Source organism: Python bivittatus, unplaced genomic scaffold (genome assembly GCF_059951505.1).
Source record: "Python bivittatus isolate LINGU-HERP-01145 unplaced genomic scaffold, Pbiv_v1 ctg000080_np1212, whole genome shotgun sequence".
NCBI lineage: Eukaryota > Metazoa > Chordata > Lepidosauria > Squamata > Pythonidae > Python > Python bivittatus.
The window spans coordinates 25606423-25628905 of NW_028277035.1; the positions used below are offsets into that span (position 1 = coordinate 25606423).

Here is a 22483-nt window from a genome sequence, read left to right on the forward strand (position 1 = left end):
ATATGTCACTTTGTTTTGTTTTTTTAATAATTTTTTTTATTCTTTACAACAAACACAAAACATACATAAACAAACAAGAACATACAAAGGCATAAAAAAGAACATCTATTTTATACCGTGTGTCAACCAGTTACCAAATCATTGGTGCCCCTTTCATAATCTTCACTCATTTATATAAATTCTCATATCATCTATTCAAAATATACTTGTATACTTAACAATGATCAATTATTAATCATTTGTAGCTAGTCTATAAAATCATTTATTACAAGAAATTTTAGCTTTCATTATAGGATTAGTAATACATTTTTATCCATCGATTATATATGTATATATATATAGTAATTAATATCAAATTTCTATTATAAAATTTCCTAATCCATTACATTACTATATTTTCTCATCCAACCATTAATAAAACAAATCCCGTGTCATATAAAATTGCTTATCTTCTTACTCTAATTTCAAATATCAATTTAACTCATCTCTGCACATTCCATAATTTTCAATAACTTCCTCCTGCATAGGTACTTTTTCATTCTTCCAATTCTTAAAAGTTACAGTTCTAACCACTATCAAAACATACTTCACTCTTCACTACATGTTTCAACAAGAATATCTCTAGTTTAAAATCTATATGTTACTATGTCCAACCATGTATGAATTTTTGTCTAATATCTTAAAACATTTACAATCAAATACAATTCTTTACTATATATCTCAGTTTTATACCTTATTCAAACGCTTGCATAGTTTTAAGTTCACCCTTTTCATTCAATATCCCAAAATATCTAGCTGTTTATTCCTTTTTCTATATTATTGGATAAAAGAAAGCAATAATAAATGTCCTTTTAAACATTCTGCTTTTTGACGCTTCTGTCAGTTCCATCATTGTTGTATTCCCCTCGTTTTTTCTTTAGGCATCTGGAGTAGTTTCTTTCAATATTGTTTTACTTCTTCTTCTTAAGTATTCTCTTAGTACAATTTTCCATTATAATCTTGTATAATCTTTTTCTCACCCTCATTACCAAGAACAAGTCTGTCCCTCTTCATTTATCAGTTGATTAACCCTTTTTGATTCTCAGTTTATAAGCCTCAAGATAGTTCTGTTTAGTGTTTCTGATTTCTTGTGCTATTTCTTCCTTTTCCATTGATCCCGTTTTATATTTAATTAAGTCCATTTTAGCTTTGATGTCTTTTTTTTTTTCTTGCGGGAATTTCTGCAGCTCTTCTTCCAGTTTTTTATAGTCATCCTCGATAGCTTAAAAATCTTTTTCTGCATTGTGTTTCTCGTATAGTCTATTATCAAACCCCTTGTATAGACCTTCATTAAGTCAAAGGATTCTTTATCTTTGTCCTTGCCAAGAGAAAGAAAAAAAAAAGAAAAAAAAAAAGAGGAGGGGAAAGGCTAGGTCTCTTTAAAAGTCCAGCTGGGGGGGGGGGGGGGGAATAGAGAGCAAAGCAAAGCTTCTACCAGAAAGAAGAGCTACTGCCACTAAACAAGGCTCTTGTGACTAACTCAAACTTTCCATCTTGAATATTTTCAAAATCGCTTTCAACTCTGCTTTCTTATAATATGTCACTTTGCTAAGTTATTTTTTTCTTTAGCATGATTTAAGAAATGAAAGCATGCTCCTAAAGTTTCCACCAGTTACTGATACTCATTACATTATCTTCCTATCCTTTTTTACAATGACTGTTACTTACTTAAATGAGTAACAGGCAAGGTTACTGTGTTGTGTGATAGCCTAAAGCCAGTCTTATGAGTCCCGCCCAATCAGCTGTGTCACCCAAACACCATAAATCAGTCAAAAATGTGACAGTGGCCCAGCCTTGGCTATTTAGTCCTAAAAATGGGTCTATAAAGTGGATGGAAAAGCACAGCCCTTCATCAACATCAAGAATTCCGGCAGCTACTGAATGAAATTCTCTAACACTGCCTGGCTGTAGAAGCCAGCTAAACTACTAACCCATGGCAGGCTGTTCAGAGATACTCCCTTTGCAAGGTCTTAAACCAACAATGATTCCAAATGAGAAAAATCTTCACCAGAGCCTCTCATGGTGAAGAAAACCTGAAAACATTTACACATGTTCCCCACATACATATATAAACAAACAAAAAAACACTATTTAGTAGCACTGTTTATATGCCACGTATAGACAAATGGAAGGACATGTGAAATTCACCTTATCTGGCCAGGCAATCCTGGCTGACTCTCCTGAGCAAATCTTTTTTTTTATATATAAATAATTTTATTAGAGATTACAAATAGAGAAGATAAAAACTAATACAGACTATTAAAATATAAGAAAAAAAGAAAGTGTGAAAAAGAGAAAGAGAGGAAAAAAAAAAAAGAAGTAACTTCCCCCATCTCTATCACATAAAATACAACATATATTCTTTTCACCTCGTATGTCATTTCTTAACTAAAAACAAAATTCAAAAACCTTGTAATTCATTCCTTATCATCAAAAGTCCAATAAATGTTACCAGATATAACTATTTATCTATTTTAACTTTGATCAAATAAGCCAACCCTGTATTCCTTCCCTGAACTTTTGACACTCTTGATTTTTAACCCCTTCAAAAAAAGTCCCAGAGCTTGAGTTCTTTTCAGTTTTTTGTCCCTTCTCTAGGAATCTTCCAAAACTTTAACAGACCTGATTTGTACATCCCATAAAAAACGTTTGTCCTTTTGTTTGTCACTTCTTAAAAAATTCTTCATATCTTTAACAGACCTCTTTTGTACATCTAGTAAGAAAAAGTATCCAAATCGCTTTTCTCATTTAGTAGTTGTATATCTCCTTTAAGCAATGAAACAACAATTGGTTTAGTTTGTATGTTCAGTACTTCTTTTTCCATATCATTCTCATTACTTGTCACACTTAAATCCACATTCAAATTAATTTCAAACTTATCCAGTGTAGCTTGTTCTTCTTCTGTAACTTCATCAATGCACCATTTGTTTATCATATCAGATAATTCTGAAGAGCATTGTTGAAAAATATCCATCAAAAATTCTACTGTTAGAGTATTTTGCTCCATTTTTACCTTAATTAAACTCTTTATTGTCTTCTAGCTTCCTCTAGTGTCCAACCTTCAAAGTCCCATATCATGTTTTCTTTTAAAGAAACCCAAAGAAGCACTGTTTCCCATGGGAAGGGCTCCTAATTAATTTAAACTTATAATTCCAAGTCTATCAGGACCCTTAATCCATTGTTAACTTTCCCAAATCAATACTCTAAGCACCCTTTTGCTGTTTAATCCAAAAACTGATATTTTTCCAAAACTTTAAAATCATATTTAAATTTTTTTTCTCCAAGGACAAGGCGACTCACCCAACGAATACTGTATAACTTGCTGTTCCGAAGGGTCTTAGTATTTCAAAGACAATAAAAACAAAACAAATCCAAAGTGATTAAGAAATGAGGCTCAGTCAAGCTTTATGTCCTTAAAAAAGGCTGCATTCACAACTGTGAGCAAAGATGGTTCCTCCCTTGACACCCAGCCACTCAACTCATAAGCCAACCGCAAAACATCTATTCCTGCAGTCTACTTATGAGGAACAGCTGTGCAGAGTGCACATGGGCTATCTCAAGATGTCCCCTTACTCCAGGGAGTTTTTGGCAGCCAGGATCCTGCATCCAGCTGCTGATCTCTGTCGTAAATGGTGTCCCAATACAGGGGGGATGTCTAGCTCGCCATGGCGCTCTCACCAGAAGTCTCTCCTGAGCAAATCTTTGAGGAGCGATTCTTAATACAGTGCATCTAAAATGGTACTTGCAAGAAAACAGATAGAAGGATCAGCAGAAAACAGTGACTGATGACAGAAGGAAGGGAAAGATTAGAAGTTGTACCTTTTTCTAAGATAAAGTTTCTTATGGGAAAAATGTGGTTTACATCAGAAGATAAAGAGAAATAGAGCATTAACTGCCTCAGTAATACTTTCGATTTTGTGAGAATTCTGAGCCCTATTTCCAAGTATAATTCTTTTAATTCAGTAGCAAAATTCAAGGTAGGCAAAAATCCTACTATCAGTAGTGACAGAAGAGAAACCTCCAAGATACCTTACTTCATTTTTTTCTTGACTTACATCTCATCGTTGACTTCCATACATACAACTCTTTTTATCCATAAGGACTCACCAGTAGAAGAAGTAAAGAACAGCAACTCCTCTGAAATCATAATTCAAATCAGAAAATTGATCCTGCAGAGGAGGAGCTGGTCCCATGACCAGTCACTTGCTTCTATTTCACCTGGCCTAAGAGTGCTCTGAGGGAGCTTCAAGACTACTCTGGAAAGTCATTCCCCTCATTCCTAGCACCATAGCTCATGGCAATAAAACTTTAAAATATTCTTTTTTCATTATCAAAGAAAAGTAAAAATTGATTTCTCTTAAGAAAAAAAAAAACTAATACAGAGAAAGAAATAGATGAGCAAATACTGGTGAGTAATGTCTTGCAGAAAGATTGGAATAAAACTGGCAGCACACTGCTGCCCAGCAGAGATAGCATTTCAAGCATTATTTATATTCATCTTCTTAAAGCAAGTGAAAGATGCAATCCAGGCACTCCCAGTTGCGGTTGCTAAGTGAAGGATTTCAGCTCAATTTCTGCTCTTTCGCTCCATCCTCTTTCCCTTCCCATCTCTCAGCAGTCTGTTCCATTCACTGCTGAGAGAGGGGAGGGGAAAGAGGATGGAGTGAAAGAGCTCTTTTGCTCCATCCTCTTTCCCCTCCCCTCTCTCAGCACTGTGCTCCGTTCACCACTGAGAAAGGGGAGGGGAAAGAGGACAAAGAACTGTCTGCTAAAAGATGTCCTCTTTCCCCTCACCTCTCTCAACAGTGTGCAAGAAGGGAGCTCAAATCTTCAGGATTTGAGCTCCCTTCCTGCACAATGCCGCATCCCCTCCACTTGCAACCTTCCCTGCCAGCTTCCAATGGAGAAGCCGGAGGAGAAGACTGTAAATGGCGATCATATGATTGCAGAGTGCTTGGCTACTAGTCGTAAATGCCAGCCAGTTACCAAGCGCCTGAAATATGGCTACGTGACCACGGGGGGGAGGGGGAGGGGAGGGGAGGGGCGGCACGATATTTTACAATGGCCGTAAGTGCTTTACAGACTGTAAAGCACCCTTTCTGAGGCCACTGTAACTTCAAACTGTCATTAAACAAATGGTCGTTAAGTGAGGACTACCTGCATGTAGTTGTGAGCTCTGATTCATATATTTTGTTGGAAAATGGTTTAACTGAAATAAGAAAAATAATAAAAAACAAATTACAAATTATTCTGAAACACATTAGTATTCAAGTTAGAGTAAGCATGCATATAATTCAGCTATCTATTTGTACTGTGTATTATCCAATGATCATTTTTTTCCCAGACAGGTGACCTACGCTTTGAATCCCTATCAAAAGCTGTTTAATCAGTGAAAGTAAACACTATATGCTATGCATACCACAAGACAAAACAAAATCATATACCACTTTAATTTCCATGAACAACAAAAATTTACAGTCAGCATGAAGTTGTCTATCTGCTTTTTGAAAGACAAATTATGATGAATTATTTCATTTACCTTCTTCTCTTTTACAGACCCATTTTCTTTGATGGTAACAATCTGCCACAGAAAGATAATTTTGGAAAGCAACTCCACAGTCATAATCAGAAAGCATGTATCTTCTATTTCGCCTAATGACCCTGTCAAGAATTACAAGGAAGAAAAAGTATCTTAATACATAACTCAATTCTTAAGCCCTATCACAGTTTAATAATACAAAATAAATTTGGTAATGATGTTCAAACAGCAACCTAAGTCAACCTGGCTCAATGAATAGTGACATCCCCCATAGAAAACTCAAAAGTTCTGATGCTCCACCAAAAAACAGCCATTCTGAAACTGTCATTTCTGTTTCTGAAAGTCACTGGCCCAGTTCCATTTATCACATATAAGCATAACTAGCATATGAACATGCCCTCTCTTATTGTACTATAGTTCAATCTTCTTTTATGAGATGAACAATCAGATTAATTTAATCTTAATAGGGCAGCTATGGTGACTCTGAAACAAACCAAGATATTTAAACCACAGTTTGAAGTTGGTTAATATTCTTGGTTGTTGCACAGTTGATAACTAGTTTCTCAGTTTGGCCAGAACAGAAAACTATTGAGAAATGTTCTGATTTGATTTCTCATTTTTCAGAAAAAAAAAAGTAAAGAACTTCCCAGGCAGGGAAAATACTTGTTTGTACTATATAGCTCAGAGAACCCCAAGGACTCCACAGTACCATATCTTATTTTTTCTTATTAAAATGCAGTTTGATCATCTGAGCAAGGCCATTCTGGCTTTTGAAACTTGACAAAACAATAGGCTCACTGAGACCAAAAGATCCTCTACCAAATTTCTGAAAATAAGTATGTTTTACTTATTATACCACATTTATTTTAAGCATTTTACTACATTTTTAGCACAAAAAAAAAAGAGCAGTTCACAATGATTAAATTTTATGCAACTGTAAAGGGATGAGTAAAACAAGTTGACAGATCAGTATTTTTTTTTGTTAGACAGTTGTATTCTGTTTAAACTCTGAACCCTGACAGAGTAACAACCAGACTGGTTTTATTTCCAAAACAGTCTCACCATGCATTTTGAAAAACTGAAGATGAATTATCTACCCAAAGATACTGGGCAGATCGCTTGTAGAAGATCAAACCAATCCAGCTGTCATCTCCTTTATACTGTACCCACATCTGAAAATAAAACAATCATCTGAACTATCCATTAACATGAGTCTGGAATAGAAAGGTTGGTTAAAATAACAACTGAGGTCTCTCCAAACACATTTATCCCATTTGTCCTTTTAAAATTAATATGTAACTAGAGGGAAATTACTAAAGTCTATGTTGAAGCAAGAACAAAGATTTACATCCAACATAACATTCTGTTATTCTAAAAAAGAAGCTCCAATTCAAGAACTTCTAAAATACCTATTCTCCAATATCTATTCCACATTGACATGCCCAAGGCATATACGTACACCCGTTTAAAATGAACTTCTAACAATACTGACACTGTTATATTACTACCAGCAATGTTAGCTGCATTGACACTTACAGCCAGTGTGTCCTTTGAAACTTACTGTCAGTCATGTCTGAATTATACAACACACAACTAACAACTATGATTACAGAGTCCTTTTCATCAACTTTGACTGTTTTGCCAGCTGTACCCATTCCTGGGGTAGCACATCAAATCAATTAGAGAAAATCTGACAATGTAGCTATGAAAAATACACTGAATTCATTGATTTACTAGAAATGCTAAAAGACAACATGTAGATTCATAGAGTTCTTGGAAATCATCTTTGGTGAAAAATATATTATAAATAAGTAAAGAAGTAATTGGAGAAAATTTGTGTCATGAAATTCCAGTTGATTGGTTCCCCCCCATAAGCTGTGATATTTATCAACCCAAATAATTATTTATATAATCAATTCAGTTGGAAAACTATGATAACATTAGTAGATTACTAATAATAATCATAAAAGATTAGTGAAACAATATGTGGGATTTTGTTACACTGGAAAATTAAATATTCTAGGCTCCTGGAGGAAAAGCAGGGTATACAGTTGTGTGAAAAAGAAAGTACACCGTCTTTGAGTTCTATGGTTTTACATAACAGGACATAATAACAATCATCTGGTTCTGTTACAGTTAGACTCTAACAAGTAAATAAACTGAAATAAAAGAGACCGAATGTGGCTCTTTTTTCTTTTTTGCCCACCAGTGGGTTTTGTGCACTAATCAGTTACATTTATTTCAGCTGACTTGCACTCTTTTCCTGCCAAATGGGTTAGAGTTAGGGTTAGTGCTATCAATCGATGTTATATTTGAAAGAAATTATTCAGGTCCTGTGTCAGCACAGTACATCTCTGCTATTCCTACAAAGAAAAGGAGCCTGAAAAAAGATGCAACTGCTTCATCAAACCAGCCACAACTTTATCAAGTTTGTGTAAAAGTGTGAAAAAAGACCTGGCATCTGATTAATTTAATTTATTCAATTTAGGCACCACCCAACTCTGAACTGACTCTGGGTAAAAAAACCCCCAAAATATAGAAAATACAATACAATAAGAAATAGGAAAGAAAGATTAGTAGCAGAGAAAAGCTGTTTTTATGCTAGGCCCAATACATTTCTGTAGCATGCACACTGCTAGGACATGTAGTTAGTCTTGATATACTGTTAATTTATGATTCCTCCCTCCAAAAAAAGGCTCACAAAACCAAATTTAACTCACAATATGAAAACAGTAAAAATAATAATACCTTTTCACGACTGTTTGTAATTTTAACTAAGTCTGCTTTCTTAAATCCTTGGCAAGCAATCCTTGCATTGTCCCATGTATCTTTTTTTATGTTTTCCACATAATAACATGATTTGGAAAAATAGTACCACTGGGGTTTTTTTGGGCATAAGCCTGTGAAAACTTAAAAAAAAAAAAAGTAGCTGTAATGAAGCAATCCCTCACATGTCCACATGAATGTATCGATGTAGAAACATAGGTCAAACGAGAATATATTTCAAGACTGGTACACAATTTCAGGTTGTCTTGAACTCATATCTCCTGTTGAAAGAAAAGGCCACTGTGGCTAAGAGGCCTTTCCATAGGTACATCCAATACACAAGTTGCATCCATTCTTTTCTGGACCAGGAGACCTTTCAGACACTCACTTATACCTTAGTTACCCCACAAATGGATTACTATAATGCACCCTACATGGGGTTATGTGTGAAGACCACTTGGAAGCTAGAGTTGGTGCAGAATGCAGCAGTGTAGGCAATGATAGGCATGCTTCGTTATGTTCATGTGACTCCACTGCTCCATGAGCTGCACTGCTTGGCTTCTGGATTCAAGGTTCTGGTTACTACCTATAAATCCCTTCATGCCAAAGACCTTTGAGAGGTTGCCTGGCTCTAGTTGTTTCTGTCTCTCTGGTGAGTTTGGGCAGAGTGGGCATACTCTGGGTGTCAATTAAGCATCATCATCTAGTGGGACCCAAGAAGTATGCTTTCCTGTTGTGATGCCTCCCCTCTGGAATGAGATTTCCCCAGAGATCAGGATGGCTCCCACTCTGATGATGTTCAGGCAGCTATTAAAGACCCAGTTATCTTCCCAGGCTTTGGGGAAGGGTTGAGGTCTTGTTGGATGGAGGGTTTTGGCTTATGTGTTTGTCTTTGGCTGCTTAAGAATTCTTTGAATTTTTTTTTGGTGTGTGTGTGTATATTTTTTCTTACTTTTCAGTGTTAAGCCGCCTAGAGTTATTGGGAGGTAGACAGTCTATAAATTGCATAAATACATACATACATAAAGGACACACAGACTTGGAGATACTGGGGAAAAAAAAGAGTTAACTCCTGCTACATTACTCAGCAAACAAAAGTCAAGCCCAACAGCATTTATTCTAGGGAGAGTTCCCATTGCACCAAACCAAACATAAAATTAAAGCTAGATCACCAAGATGAATTATCTCACCAAGATGAATTCTCTCAGGGAGGATTTTTTTAAAATAGCTGTGAAGGTATGATTGTGTTGTTAAGTAAACTGAGAAATCAGACCATACTCTACTCTACTTTAAAAGGGTCTCTGGTAAATTTTCCAGTAAAGGAAAATTCACATTCACCATCCCTGGAAATTCAGCAGAGGTATACTTTCAATCTCTTGCATCTTCCATTTTTTCCGATTATTCGAGTAGAAATTTTCTCCTTGACACTGCATTCATACCCCAATAAACTGAAAACTGGCATGAATAACATTGTCTCAGATGATTTTCTCCTCTTGCTTGCATAAATGTGTGCCCACTCTAAGCTCCAAATACTCTTAACATATTAATCTCACTTGTGATAATATAATTGAATATTAACATTAATAAAAGCTTTGAGTTTAGTTAGTTATCCAGAAGGCCGTTTTTTCATTGGTAAGCTGCAGAAGTTTTAGTGGTTTTCTAGTAGAGTCTGTATGACAACTGATCTGCACAATAGGACATTTTTAAAACTATAGCACAGAAAAGGAGATATATCAGGCATGGGATGTGAGTGTGTATGGTAGGAGAAGAATAGATGGGTGGCCTTACAAATTGAATTAATAAAAAAATTGATTGATTAATCAATAAAAAATTTGATAAATAAAATAATAAATTTCTAACTTTACCATATCACCCTAAATGTAATAATTATGACACCCCTACACAGTTTGAAATGTTTCTCTGTGATCCTTACAATCCTAAAGGTCAGTTGATTCAATAATCTGTACATTATAGATAGGTAGTGGTATGCTTACTACAATATTCAGCAATTTCTATTGTCATTTAATAATTCTGATATCTAAGAGTGAGATAAATTACATATTTTAAAAGGGAGATAGAGGAGGAGTTGGAGAGACAGTAATAAGTAGTCAACTTAAGAGAAAAAGGGTGACTTGTATATGCAAATTGAGAAAATAAAAACAAATTAAGTATTTTAAAAAAGACAAGAAAAAAATGGGAGAGCAAAAAACTATCTAAGAGCTTAGAAGCAGCAGTATATTTTACCTTGTTCAGCACACTTTGGATCTGGAGAGTCTAAGCTACATTTGGTTAGGGTAGAAGCCATACATTTGCCAGTGATAGGATTGCAGGGGAGGTCATTTTTACACTTCGGGCATTGGAACTGACAGTTTGTGCCATGAAATCCAACCCGACAAACTAGAAGGAAAATTAAAAATTAAACAGCTTCAAAAAAAAAATTAGAAGAATAATATGTATTTTTCCATGCTTCTTCTAAGAACTGTTTGAGGTTTGTAAATACTTTGCAAAATATGTTAGAACCAGGACACAGTCATGATTAAGAGAACAGATGGCCCTCATTATTCACAAGGGTTTTATACCAGCCTAACAATCATGGATAATGAAATTGTGGATAATGAGACCTTGAAAAAAATTTTTTTTCTGAATATACAAAAGCTCATCCTCCATTTTGCACAGTCTTAATAAACAAAAACACTCTGAAAAATCTCTCAAACAGCACCATATATCAAAACAATAAATACGTAAAACTCTTTCCTGTGGATAACGAGGTATGGTCTGTATTTTCTTTTATTTATTTATTTTTATTTATTGAGAATTTTACATAAAGTAAAAGACAAATCTAAAGGAAAAAAAAGAAGAAAAGAAAGAAAAAAGGACGAAAGAAAAAGGGGCAAGAAAAGAAAATAAGAAAAACTAAAGTTATGAAATATGACTTCTGAGCTTCTCTTCAACAGATAATTACAGTGTTATAATCCCTCCTTCCTCTTAGTGTTGTGCAAATCCCTTCATCTTAATCCACATCTTTTAAAATCCTCTTAGATGTTGTGCAAATCCCTTCACTTAATCCACATCTTTTAAAATCCTCAAACCTATAAATCATATCATTTTTCTAATTCCTTCAGCAAAAAGTCCATATAAGGCTTCCAGTCTTTCAGAAAAGTTTTTGTTGTTTTTCTCTGACTAAACAGGTCAGCTTGGCTATCCCAGGAAAGTCTGATATTTTCACAATTCATTCATTGTTCTTCCATCGTTGAACATACAATAAGCTTTCTGCAGTCACCATATACAAAATAAGTCTGCCATAAGTTTTTCCTAATTAATTTATCCATAAGTCCCAATAAAAAAAGTTCTGGTTTCTTCACAATATTTATCTTTAAAATCCTTTGCATCACAGTATGAATTTGTATCCAAAATTTCTTAGCTTTCTCACAAGTCCACCATACATGATAAAATGTCCCCTCAAGTTTTTTACATTTCCAACAATGCTTTGAAATACCTTTCTACATTTTTGATAATTTCTCTGGTGTCATATACCAACAATACATCATTTTATAAATGTTTTCTCTTAAGTTATGACATAGTGTAAATTTAATACCAGTTACCCACATTCTCTCCCAAGTGTCCATCTGTATATTATATCCAAAATTAATAGTCCATTTTGTCATGCAATCTTTAACCAGTTCTTCTTCTGTTTCAAATCTTAACAGAAGTTTATACATTTTTGCTATTACATATTTATCATTTGTACATAGTTCAATTTCAAATTCCATTTTGTGTTTTTCAATTCCAATTATCTTTTTACCCATATTAAACCTTTCTTTTAATTGAGCATATGAAAATCATTGAAAACTATTTTGTTCTCTTGACTTTGTCTAAGGTATGGTCTTTTTAAAAAAAATTTATCCCACCTTTATTATTTTTATAAATAACTCAAGGTGGTGAACATACCTAATATTCCTTCCTCCTCGTATTTTCCCCACAGCAACAACCCTGTGAGGTGAGTTGGGCTGAGAGAGAGTGACTGGCCCAAAGTCACCCAGCTGGCTTTCATGCCTAAGGCAGGACTAGAACTCACACTCTCCTGAGTTCTAGCCTGATGTCTTAACCACTAGACCAAACTGGTTCTCTACTAATTTTCTACCAATGACTACCTAAAATCATGGGTAATGGAATTTGACATAATGGGGGCCATCTGTACTAATTTGTAAGGGTGCCTACTTACATAGAAGCTGCACTGCATTCCTCTCTACTCCCTCATAGCTTACCATGGAAAGAACTGTAGCCTTGGCATTTATATAGCGCTTTTCCTAAATGATTAACATATATTTTACAGACTCTTGTGGGATATCAAAAGGAACTACAGAATCTAATATAGGATCTTCTGACAAATGGGAAGGCCCAAAACTGTCTGAAAAATACCTAAGAGAGCCAGTTTGGTCTAGTGGTCAAGTGCTGGCCTAGAAACCAGGAGATTGTGAGTTGTAGTCCCGCCTTGGGCATGAAAGCTGGCTGGGTGACTTTGGGCCAGTCCCTCTCACTCAGCGCAAGTCACCTCACAGGGTTGTTGTTGTGGGGAAAATGGGAGGAGGAAGAAGTATTAGGCATGTTTGCTGCCTTGAATTGAATGTGTGTGTGTGTGTGTGTGTATGTGTGTGTGTGTGTAAGGGGGATAAAAACCCCAATAATAATAATTCTAATAATAATAAAGATTTTTAATCAAACATCTTTTTTATTAAAATATACAAATCATATAATCATTGTATCCCTTATTAATATTTATGCAATTGAAATATTTAGTTATATAAATTTCATTCTCACATAATATGCAACCAACAAGTTACAACAGAATATTTAAGTCTTCCTAAGGAAGCTACAATCTATCAACTGTAGCTACTGTGGCATAGCAGTTAAAGTGCTGGACTAGGACCAGGAACCCATTTAAATCCACTCTCAGCCATAGAAAGACAATGGGTAAATTTGGGCCAAACACTATCTTTGAGCACAACTTAGCCCACAGTTCAATTTTAGAAACTATACAACCACTCAGATTATAATAATGTGCATACAGTAGATCAGTTGCTTTAAATAACTCACCAGATTTCAAGTATAATATATCGTCTGCATGAAGGCTTCTGAATACCTCTTTTCCACTAACCATATGGTACCGCCCCTGTGAGAAGACTACACCAGTACAAACAGTTCTCTCAAAAATGCAGTCCTCCTGAGCAGATTGCAAAGTGGAGAAACTCTTAGGCAATACATTTTCCCTTTGTGTTATTATGTGGCCTTTATATTTCTCAAATATGTTCACATCTGTATACAGAAAATAATTATAGACCATCATTATTAATATTATTAAATTAATTAAATTTGTATGTCACGTGAGTCCCAATAACTCTGGGCAGTTCACAAGTAAAAACATTAAAAAGAAGAAAAAAAATACAATAACAGACAAAAATAAAAGAATACAAGGTGGCAAGATGACAAAAACCAGATAGGAATGAGAGAGAAGCAAACCTACTCAATCCAAAGAGGGACTTCACTCACCCTCACCAAAGGCCTGGGCAATGAGCACGTCTTCAAGGCCCTTCAAAACACCAGCTGGGTGGGAACTATCTGGATCTCAGGGGGGACCTCATCCTAAAAGGCAGGTGCTGCTACAAAGAAGGCGTGCTTCTGGGGTCCTGATAGATGGCATTGTTTAATTGAATGAAGCTGGAGTACACCAACCCTGCCAGATCAAACTGGCAAGGGAGACACATGGGAGATAAGCAATCCCTCAAGTAATCAGGCCCTATGCCAGGTAGGGCTTTATAGGTAACAATCAGCATTTTGAATCACACCAGGAAGCAAACTGGCAGACAGTACAGCTTGCAAAGCAAAGGTGTTGTATGGGCATACCGAGGCCTGCGTTCTGAACCAGTTGAAGCTTTCGGATGGTCTTCAAGGGCAGCCTCAGGTAGAGCACGTTGCAGTAGCAAGCCATGAGCGACTGTCTGAAGGGCCTCCTCATCTAGAAAAGGGTGCGACTGACGGACCAGATGAAGCTGTACAAAGGCCTTCCTGGCCACAGCTGCCACTAGCTCACTTAGCGGGAGCTGTGAGTCCAGGAAGAGCCCCAGATGATAATGTCCATCAATGTTACCATTATTCAAAGCCACAGATTTAAGATAATAAAAGTGTCAGTTGATCTACATCAAAAAACAGTATAAAACTGGTTTATTTTGTTGCCTGTATGCACAATATTTAGGGTTTTTAGTTTTTTATGGACTTATTTAAAATAATCCCCCAACCTCCCAACACCCACTGATAATTATCCTTACAATATGTAGCTTTTGTTATGTTAAAAACAGAAAATTCATATTAAGAACATATATACTTGAAAAACCAGAATCTGGAAATTATTTAATGAAGACTAAAATCAATGTAATTTTCATTTTATAAAGTTATATATGGAGGCATTTTATGTTAACAATTATGCAGGTACAGATAAATAATCTACAAAAGATATTTATTTATTTATTTGTTTGTTTGTTTACTTATTTATTTATACATCACATTTATATAGCCACTCATCTCACACAAAGTAATTCTGGGCAGCGATCCCTCTAAAATAAAGGACAACAATTTCCCTAGATAATAAAGAAAGCTCTCTAAAGGTCCAAAGAAAATAATGGAAGCCAATAATGACTATTGACATAACTGTGCTCCACCAAAATAAATACAACCTACAGATGAACTAAATATACTGCATAGCAATGGTTTCTGAAAAAAATAGAAATGATTTTCTGAATTGCAGCTGAGCAACTGAAGAATAAATAAATTATAAATAGATGAACTAGCATTTATAATTTAAAAATACACAGAAAAACAATCCTAACCATTTTGCCACCAGCACATAGGATAAAGAAAGGTTCCTTTCTTCAGCTAATATTTATATAGGGATAGTTTCATGTGTTTATTCCCTACCATCACTGAGAATTCAGTAGTTTTGTTTTCTTATAATTCAAACCTGATGATTTAGTTACATGTAAAGCCCATATTTCTTTGAATATATAAACCATAGGGAGGTAAAATCAGCTGTATCATGTGTTCTTCTCATGAAAAGTGACATATACAAATGTTATACAAGAAGATATGCGAACAGTTTTCTTTCATTTTCCAACCTTTTTTTCCAGATAAGCAAACTGGCTGGAAAAGGGGGGAAAGGATAGATAAGAATAAATAGCTGATACTTGCCTTCTTGTCTTTTACATATAAAATGAAACTTTTCATTGCACTTTGCAGACTGCAGTGCTAATGATCTTTGGATAAGTGTACCACAGCTATCAAGTGTGCCTCCTTCTATTTGTAACCTGAAAACAAATAAACCACATCTTAAATTGGAAAATATAACCCATTGCATCCCAATTTACTAATTTGTTTTAAGGAATACTCCTCCCAAAATAGGATAAGATACTGGACAAGAATCTCATACTCCTATCTGGTGCCTAGAAAGAATTCCATACACACAAGTTCCACTAATTTCATCCTTATTTTACTCTAGCTTGACAACTTGTGAAGGCACCCCTCTACAATATTTATTTATCAAACAGCAAGATGCAGAAAACTGATGCGGAAAACAGCAAGGTGCAGAAATCTAACTTCCTGTGAAGAAAAATACTTATTCAACAGTTTGAGCCACTAAATATTTTTGTCTCACTATTAAGACTCTACCTCTCTTTTTTTCTTACCACTTCTATTGGTACATGCCCTCCTTTTTCCTTCCACATTTTGGCCTAGAGAACACCAGATCTAAAACCTATAGACTTCATTTCACTGCAAAACAATTATACAAAACATTGAAACTATTTGTGAAAATGTATAACACCCACTGGCCTTATTTACTTTTCCAAACACCCTATATTATGAGTTAGTATTGGCACGCTGCATGCAGCCTCACAGGGATCTTTGCCATCTCTGCCCTATCCAGGTATGTCAAATAGTGGGGAAAATATATAAAAAACTGGCAGAAAAGTTTTAGGACAGTTTTTAATTTTTTTTAAGTGCTACAAATAAAAGTGAGGAACCTCTATAAGGGCTAAAGTTTTTTTTTAAAAGAAGTTTTCGAAAAAATCTCCTGCCACAAAACTAAGTAAGAAAAATGTCCCATACTATTGCCATATTCCTTTTAGCCCTTAGAAGCTGAAAAGAAAATATAACCTCAGGATGAAAATATCACCCTCCTCTCTCCTAAACACAGTCAGCATCGGAAAATTGTAGCCTTTGGGCTGTATGAACCCACATTCTACAATGTGTGTCCAGATCACCCCAAGGCTATATCATTAAAATTTGATATCTATCTATCTATCTATCTATCTATCTATCTATCTATCTATCTATCTATCTATCTATCTATCCATCCATCCATCCATCCATCCATCCATCCATCCATCCATCCATCCATCCATCCACACATATACATACATACATACATACATATATACATGTATAGCTGCCCATCTCACATCTGTGACTCTGGGTGGCTCATACACCAAACAATAAACAAAACACAGATATCAATAAAACAATAACTCCCTTAAAACCATAAAACATAATAAGCAGGCAAATGCAAGTCATATGTCAATCTATATAACCACCTAGTAGGCTCCAGACAACAACCAGTTCCCCAGGTATGATGACAAAGCCATGCCTTCAGAGCCGTTCAAAAGGCAAGCAGGGTCAAGTCAATCTAGCCTCCAGTGGGATGATGTCCCATCATATGGCACTCCTTAATAGATGGGACCCATAACATGCCTCTTCTGCCCGACCTGATGGGACAGGTAGATCTAATTGGGGAGAGGTGGTCCCTCAAATAACCCAGCCCCATGCCATGTAGGGTTTTATAGATCATTACCAGCACCTTTCACAACAAAATGGCAAATTCTTAAAGAGATGGGCGTACCAGACCACCTTACCTGTCTCCTGAATATGTGGGCCAAGAAGCAACAGTTAGAACCGGTAACGGAACAACCGATTGGTTCAGAATAGGGAAAGGAGTACGACAAGGCTGTATACTGTCACTCTGCTTATTTAACTTATATGCAGAGTACATCATGAGAAATGCCAGGCTGGAAGAATCACAAGCCGGAATTAAGATTGCAGGGAGAAACATCAACAACCTCAGATATGCAGATGATATCACCCTAATGGCAGAAAGTGAAGAAGAACTAAAGAGTCTCTTGATGAGGGTGAAAGAGGAGAGTGCGAAAGCTGGCTTGAAACTCAACATTAAAAAAACTAAGATCATGGCATCTGGACCCATCAATTCCTGGCAAATAGAAGGGGTAGAAATGGAAGCAGTAAGAGACTTCATTTATTTGGGCTCCAAGATCACCGCAGATGGAGACTGCAGACATGAAATTAAAAGACGCCTGCTCCTTGGGAGAAAAGCTATGGCAAACCTAGATAGCATATTAAAAAGCAGAGACGTCACCTTGCCGACAAAGATCCGCATAGTCAAAGCTATGGTTTTTCCAGTAGTAATGTATGGCTGTGAGAGCTGGACCATAAAGAAGGCTGAGCGCCGAAGAATTGATGCCTTTGAACTGTGGTGCTGGAGAAGACTCTTGAGAGTCCCCTGGACTGCTAGGAGGTCAAACCAGTCAATCTTAAAGGAAATCAACCCTGACTGCTCATTGGAAGGATTGATAATGAAGCTCAAGCTCAGATACTTTGGTCACCTAATGCGAAGAGAGGACTCTTTGGAAAAGACCCTGATGCTGGGAAAGATTGAAGGCAAAAGGAGAAGAGGACGGCAGAGGATGAGATGGTTAGATAGCATCACTGAAGCAATGAGGATGAAACTGAGAAAACTCAGGGAGGCAGTGAAGGACAGGAACGCCTGGTGTGATATGGTTCATGGGGTCACAAAGAGTTGGACATGACTTAACGACTGAACAACAACAACAACAACAACAGCAACCAGCACTTTGAATTGAACCCAGAAGCAAATTGACAACCAATGCAGCTCGCGGAGCAGAGGTATAATGTGTGCTGATCAAGGAGGTGCTGCATTTTGCACTAGCTGAAGCTTCTGGATGCTCTTCAAGGGCAGCCTTGTGTAGAGTGAGTTACAGTAATCCATTTGTGAGATAACCAGAACATGAGTGACTGAGAATAGAGCCTTCCGATCTGAGAACAGGCACAACTGGCACACAACATGAAGTTGTGCAAAGGCCCTCCTGGTCACAACTAGCACCTGCTTTTTGAGAAGGAATCGTGAGTCCAGAAGGACTCACAGATTGTGCACAGGGTCTGTTTGGCATAGTGCAACCCTATCCAGCACCAAAGATGATAAGTCCCCGGAACCCAAAGGCCCCAAGACCCAAAGCTATCAGTCTTGCTAGGGTTGAGCTGAAGCCTGTTGTTCCCCAACCAAACCCCCACAGCTTCCAAACACTAAGACAGGAGATTAATATCTCTTAATTTGCAAAGAGTGGTGATATACAGCTAGGTATGATTTTAGTGTTTTTGGTAAATTAAAGGTCAGAATGAATCCTCCTTCCCCTGGAATGGCTACAACCTATCTCCCGTGGCCTATCACTGTAGAAATATGCTCTCACACCATATTCACTGCTAAGGCTCTCATGTCCCACCATCCATGTTCCAATTGTTTGCTGTGTTCCAATGCTACCTGACCAATTCCAACTTATGAGGTAGCAGTCTGGAATTCCACTCCTGCTGCTCACATCATTCCCAAACATGTCCTACACATCCCTCTCACACACATCCTTACCCAACCCAACAATCTCACATGTAATTCACTCCCATACATAAGGTCCTTCTTTCACTAGGGTCCAGGGTAATGGACTAGAAAGCCACCTATCAGGCAGGGGGTTGGGGACAACTCATCTGCCCAACATTTATTTAAATAGCCCCCCAGTTCACAAAAATCTGATACTACTAATATTTTGCAGTGTAGAAATAAAGTGGGACTTGCACCAAAACATAGATTTTGTTGCTCAAATTGTTTTTGTTCTAGCTAGTCATGCATTACTTCTTCCAAGGTACTTCTGTCCATTTATCATCGAACCAGTGAAGGTTCCTCCCAGATCTCCCTGTGACCATTGAGCATGATCAGTCTTCACAGGACTCTTGGGTTTCCAATTCCTCATATCCAGAGGAACCTTCTTTACATCTTTAACGATGAGTCAACTAAGGGTATTTTTGAAACATTTCTTTCCCACAGTTTCTACATCTGGGCTGTGTTTTTTCTTCTCATATAAACTGAATTTCTCTCCTGCTTGGTTCCCCGAGTTTCTCGCATACTTGGATGGAAGAGCACCAGGAAGTTCCAAAACTGTAGACTAGATTAATGGCAAACCACTTCTGTATTATTAAGAAAATCACAAATGACCATATAATGACCAGGAGCTGCACCCATTCAAAGGAGTCTTTACTTCTGATATAGAATTGTTTCATATCATAGCTAAGAAACCAATTCTTTCCTTCCAGTCACTAAGTTGTCCATACCACATCATGACAATTTGTTTTTCAATAACTAAAATGCTACAAACTGCAGGAGCTTAAGGAATTACTTCACATCTAATAGCCATACATTTGGAAATCCTACCATTTTTTACTAGCATTTGTTGTTGTCCCATTTCCCCACAGCCACTCCTTTCCCTTCGCATGCCACTGCAGTCCTACCCACATTGGTTGAGTTGTCATCTCTTGGAGCCATACCTGAAAGACAAGAAATGCAGCAAATTAGCTGATCAACACAACATTGTAAAACTTGGGGGATGTAGTCTTAATATACTCTATGAATGCTGCTGCCTCCTCAGGACAGGATTAGTCTTGGTTCAATTCTTTCTTTAAATTAAAGATAAATAAAATACAGGATGCTTCTACAGAGCATGAATTAGAATGAGAGGCAATACAAAACTTTATGGAAGCCATTCACTCATTCCCCTCTATTGAAAAGCTTTGGTTCAACCAATTACTCCTCCCAAGAGCAAAAGTGAGGGAGGAAGATGGGTCTACACTCTTGTAACTGTTCTTTTTGTGATTTAATACAGAACAAATGTCTTATTATAAGTAAAGATCATCTATCATTTAATATTTCTAAGAAGCAAAAGGAGCAACAAGTTCCACAAGTTAACTTATTCTATAGAGTAAAATTTCTGTATTTAAAATAAATATTCCAACCTTTTCCCTACGATTATCCAGTTGAAGTAGACTAGTGTCTTTAAAATGCCTGCACGACACCAAAGCTTCTTCCCATGTCACTCTTCTATTTTTTTCTATCAAGTAACATGTTCCCCGCCAGTACCACCAGCCAGCACCAAGGGAACATTTTAAGCTGTATAAGCCTGATACCATCAAAAAGGGAGAAAACATTGCCAATTAAATAGACATGAATTTATCCTCTATTTGCTTTCTATCCTATTCTTCCATTCCATCCACCCCAGCCTTTCAAATCATAAGAAGGCACAGGAATTTTTGGACTGAGAACAGGGAATACCATATTGCCATCCCTCCTCTACCAGCATGCAAGTAGTGTACAAGTAGTCCTCAATTTACAACCATTCATTCAACAACCATTCAAAGTTACGACGCTGAACGAATGGTCCTCAGAGTTCCAGCTGTCCCAGCACCACTGCAGTCACGTGATTGCAATCTGGGTGCTTGGCAACCAGCTCGCACATACAACCAGTTGCAGCGCCCCACAATGATACAATTGCCATTTGCAACCTTCCCTGCCGGCTTCCCCAGAAAGTCAATGGGGAAGCTGCCAGGGAAGTTTGCAAGTCACTAGGGTAAGTCTCACCCACCTGTGCACCCTCCCCCAGCCTCTGTGCGCTTGAGCCACGCTGGCCACTCACCCTCCCTTGCACAGTCTCCCTGAGCCTTGCCACACCTCCCTCACACCCTCACATACACTCTCCCTGAGCCTTAGCACACCTCTGCGCCACTTATGCACCCACACACACCTTCCCTGAGCCTCACCACACTTCTCCCACTACTCATGTACCCCTGCGCACCCTCCCCCACCTGGAAGCAGCCACTCCAAGCCTTGCTGCACTTGCACTGTGCCACTCCAGCCACCCATGCACCCCCATACCCCCTCCCCCACCTAGCAGCCCTCCCCCTGCTGGCCTGCTTGCGAGCCACCTGGGATTTGCAACTTCCTGCCAGCTTCCCTACTGATTTTGGTTGTGGGAAGCTGGCAGGAAGTTGAGAGAAGGTCCTCGCCTAACAACCGCTGCAATTCAGTTGTACTTTATAACTGTATTGTTTAGTGATGGAAATTCTGGTCACAATTGCCATTGTAGCTCGAGGACTACCTGTACTCCAGCACGATAGCCAGAAAGTCAAGAATTCAGAAATGTAATAAAGAACAATTATATTCAATTCCCCACACTCTTAGCTGCCAAGTACACTGATGTCATTTAAGTTAAGTAACATACAATTCTTTCTACATCCCTCTCTAGGGACAGACTAAAAAAAATGAACCCCTTTTTTTAAAAAAAGAAGGAAAACTTTACACATCATAATTAGAAAGATGAATGGGTCACAAATCATAACAGTTCTCTCTAAGGTATTTTTCAAGGCTTGGTCATGATGGAAATACTAATTTAAATGGCTCTGTGCCATTTAAGGGTGCACAGGTGGGTCTAGTAAGGGATGCAATCAGTGGCTCTAGTAAGGGACGCAATCAAATATCTTCCATTTATTGTTCAGTCAAAATTTTGGGTTCAATTATTCATATTGGGTTATTTTGTGGGTACAGTATGCAGCAATGATTATCAGCATACATTTGCTAAATATACACTAAATGTATATATAGTTTGCTATTATTTCTCCTAAGGTATGCATTTTTGTTTACATTTTTACCTAATGCACTAAACATTATTTTCAACATATATAATTTTATGCATATCCTTTCTTATAGTTTAAAAAGAAAGTGCTATAGAGAGAACACCACTGCAAAAGTCATGGAAGTAAAAAGGATAATGAAATATCAGTTCATGCATTTACTTGAAATTAGACATTCACATTAAAATGCTAACTTAATATCTCCCAACTCCATATCATTATAGACTCCGTCTGAAATTATGTTTTACATCTTGAAAGTTTAAAATGTACATCTGG

At 37.1% G+C, this 22483-nt stretch overlaps 1 protein-coding gene across 1 annotated transcript in view; it reads right to left on the bottom strand.

Moving 5' to 3' along the window:
• LOC112542749 (uncharacterized) overlaps nt 1–22483 on the bottom strand; it is a 147622-nt gene that overhangs the window by 52386 nt on the left and 72753 nt on the right. The window contains exons 21-28 of the mRNA XM_088134340.1: nt 20537–20700; nt 19959–20071; nt 15584–15699; nt 13439–13657; nt 10589–10741; nt 8327–8487; nt 6641–6750; nt 5579–5700 (exon numbers count right to left, since the gene is read on the bottom strand). Coding sequence (XP_087990466.1) covers nt 5579–5700; nt 6641–6750; nt 8327–8487; nt 10589–10741; nt 13439–13657; nt 15584–15699; nt 19959–20071; nt 20537–20700 — 1158 coding nt within the window. The remainder of the gene's footprint in view (nt 1–5578; nt 5701–6640; nt 6751–8326; nt 8488–10588; nt 10742–13438; nt 13658–15583; nt 15700–19958; nt 20072–20536; nt 20701–22483) is intronic.